The following is a 2,781-nucleotide window of genomic DNA, read 5'->3' as shown; positions in this document are numbered from 1 at the left end:
GGGGGACGCAGCACGGAAGGCGCAGACCCCATCACTTCTCTCGGGTCTCGCCAGTATTTTTATTTCAGCAAACCGCGTCCCGCACGACAGGGGCTGGGCAGGACCCCCCGCTCGGGCGGTTTAGCTCCCTGCTCCACGCAGAGAAACCCGCAACGTCGCGCACCCGCGAGCACGCTGAGACCGACCGCGGAGTATCGGAAGAGCATTGCAACRGCTGCAAAATACTGACGCTTTCACCACAAATCTACTTCCAAGTGGTAAAAACAAAACAGCTCTGAAAACGGCTACAAACACGAAGCTGCCTGGGGTGTACMGCAAGAGCATCCGCCACCGAGCAGCCAGGCGAGCATGGGAGCAGAAAAACATCTGCCCAAAGTAACAAAACTCTCAAATTACTTTAAGAACATAAGCRAAAACTATGAGCAAGGCCAGAGGTCTTCCTGAAAATTACACTGCAGCTCTAATAGTAGTGAAGAGTTTGATACAGAAGCTGTAAAGTGAGATTTTCTGGTCCATTTTTCCAGTCCATGTTATTAGGGAATCGGATAAGCAAGATCACAGTATTTTACATTTCCTGTCACTTAGAATCTCTTTCCAGTATACACATCACAGATTACGGTCAACTCACTTCTTCTGCTTTCTTTTGGCTATGTTAAGTAGTCCTTCCTTAGCCTTGCTCCATTATATGATTCCAGTGCTAATCTGTTTATTTTTAGCATGTGCCCTTTCTGTCTGTTGAGTGGCTAGGAAAAATACTTCTTTTTCCCTTGTCCCTGGTGGTTTTGCATTGGTGCTGTGCTGCGGGAGAATGACTCTACATTTATATAATTTTTCCAGGGCCAGCTTGTGCTACCAGAACTTCATCCTGGAGAAACCAGGAAGTCCGAATCCTGAAAGAAATGGCTAATCTGCATTCTGCTGCTCCGTTAAGCACCACCGAATTGCTGCAGCACTGCTCTGGAGGCCTGGGACGCTCGCCGTGCCTAATTACCACTGCGGAGAGGACAGGGCAGCTGCAGAAAAGCACTGGAGTTTCAGTCTCACCTCCCTGATGGCGCTTGGTAGCTTTGCTCCCTGGCACATCTGAAATCGCACATTCCCTGCGGACCTGGCTGTGGGAATAAGTGATACCGTGTATTATTTCTGGATTTTACTATCCATCTCCTGCACTGAGTCACATCTGCTAGACTGTCTCAGGAAATTAGTACTGTTTTYGGCCAGCTTCTTTAATCAGCGCTGTGGAAGCAGAGCCCTTTCACTCCGCGRCTGCTGCAGCATATACATCAAACACATTACAGGGGTTTTAGTGAGAGGCGAGGGCAGCGACTGTGAAAAGAAAAATGTGTCTGAGCAATGAAAATTACACAGCTTTTAAGGGCCTATGTGCCAGTGCAATTTATAGAGAGAACCAGATCAAACATTGGAGGGGAATTTTAAAGCATTATGGATATAAAATTTGAGCTCTCTCAGATTATTAAAAACTGAATTTCCAGTCCTGCAAGGACTGAAGCACGCACGTAATTCAGCACGCTCTGAGCCACTGCAGCGCGTGACCGTGCCCGGGACACCCCGGAGCAGCGCCCGGGCTGCGGCTCCCCGTTGACAAGACGATCACTTATTTTTAGTGCGCGGACAAGACCTAGAACGCAGCCTCCAGTTCGGGCCCCTCTGCTCCCGCCAGCAGACGGGCCCCGGGGCGGCGCGGGACGCGTTCCCGCGCTCCGGCCGCACCGATCCGCTTGGGTCGCCCCGAAGCGGCGCAGCACCCCGGCAGCGGTCCCACATCTCAGCGAAGCGCGCAGACGGACCCGTGCCGTCGGGTTCACACCTTTTCTAGCTGACGCGAGAAGCCCAAGACCCAGGGCTAGGAGGGGCCAAGCGCCCTCGGGGCCCGGAGCAGCTGCCTGCAGGATCGGTCCCCAGAGACACCGCCGCGCCGTTCGAGCCCGGTCTCCAGCGCAGTMCCACCTCGAGCGGCAGCTGGTCAGCGCTCACTGAGAACGAGGTCATTTTAGCAGGCAGGTTTAGTATCAGAATCACTATTTTTTTCTGAAAAGCTTAAAGTATGTTAACCAGCCTTGGAAAAATTTCAGAGGAGAACATTTTTTTGCCTGGGACCAGAGAAGAATGGTGAAAACAGTTCAGCTCCTGCTGTCTCTGGCTACTGAACAGCAGGGCAAGTCTGAAGGAATTACACCAGCCTCGCTGGGCTGCCATGGACACGCTGAAGAAACCAAGAGGATCTGGTTCGTCCGCCGGACAGCCCTTCTTGGCTGGCTCAGAGAGTCACCCAGCGCTGTTCGGTTTGCCGAACAAGCAGCRTAACCTACGTGTTTGCCTGTTCTGGAGTCAGTGTGAAACCTGCTTTACAGTGTTTCATCTTATGCAGATCAAATGTTGCTCCTGACAGCTGACAGTGCTTCCTTAAGATAACACAGGTTTCTGTTTTCCTACAAATACATTTAATGCATATATTATCTGATCAAATAATCACTCAACAGAAATAGACCATGCAATCAGGGAACCCCTGCAGGTCTAGCATTAACCCATTTCTGGAGTTTGATACATTACGATAAATGTCACTGCATCTTAAATAAACAGTTCTTCATTTAGAGTCATGAAGTTCAGGCTGAAATTATGCAAATGCTAAAACGACTTGCTTGCTTCACGTAAGCCTTCAGTGCTGAGGTGTCCGACCGTTGCAGACAGCACAGCCGTCTCCGGGGCTAGCAACAAGTCCTCCACGACTGCACCCGGCGTGCCGCTGCGGAGCGGGAGGGC

General features: G+C 51.1%; 1 protein-coding gene across 1 annotated transcript in view; it reads right to left on the bottom strand.

Annotated features, from left to right (window-relative positions):
* The window catches only part of FRMD5 (FERM domain containing 5), a 34,331-nt gene extending 32,321 nt beyond the window's left edge, over positions 1–2,010 (bottom strand). Inside the window, exon 1 of the mRNA XM_085301581.1 lies at positions 1,969–2,010. Within this exon, the coding sequence (XP_085157707.1) occupies positions 1,969–2,010 (42 nt within the window). The remainder of the gene's footprint in view (positions 1–1,968) is intronic.
* Positions 2,011–2,781: the final 771 nt, after the last annotated feature.

This window comes from Rhea americana, unplaced genomic scaffold (genome assembly GCF_003343005.1).
Source record: "Rhea americana isolate MKP2758 unplaced genomic scaffold, rheAme1 scaffold_178, whole genome shotgun sequence".
Classification (NCBI taxonomy): domain Eukaryota; kingdom Metazoa; phylum Chordata; class Aves; order Rheiformes; family Rheidae; genus Rhea; species Rhea americana.
The sequence above is the reverse complement of the archived record's forward strand: the minus strand, read 5'-3'. Positions and strand labels throughout refer to the sequence as shown.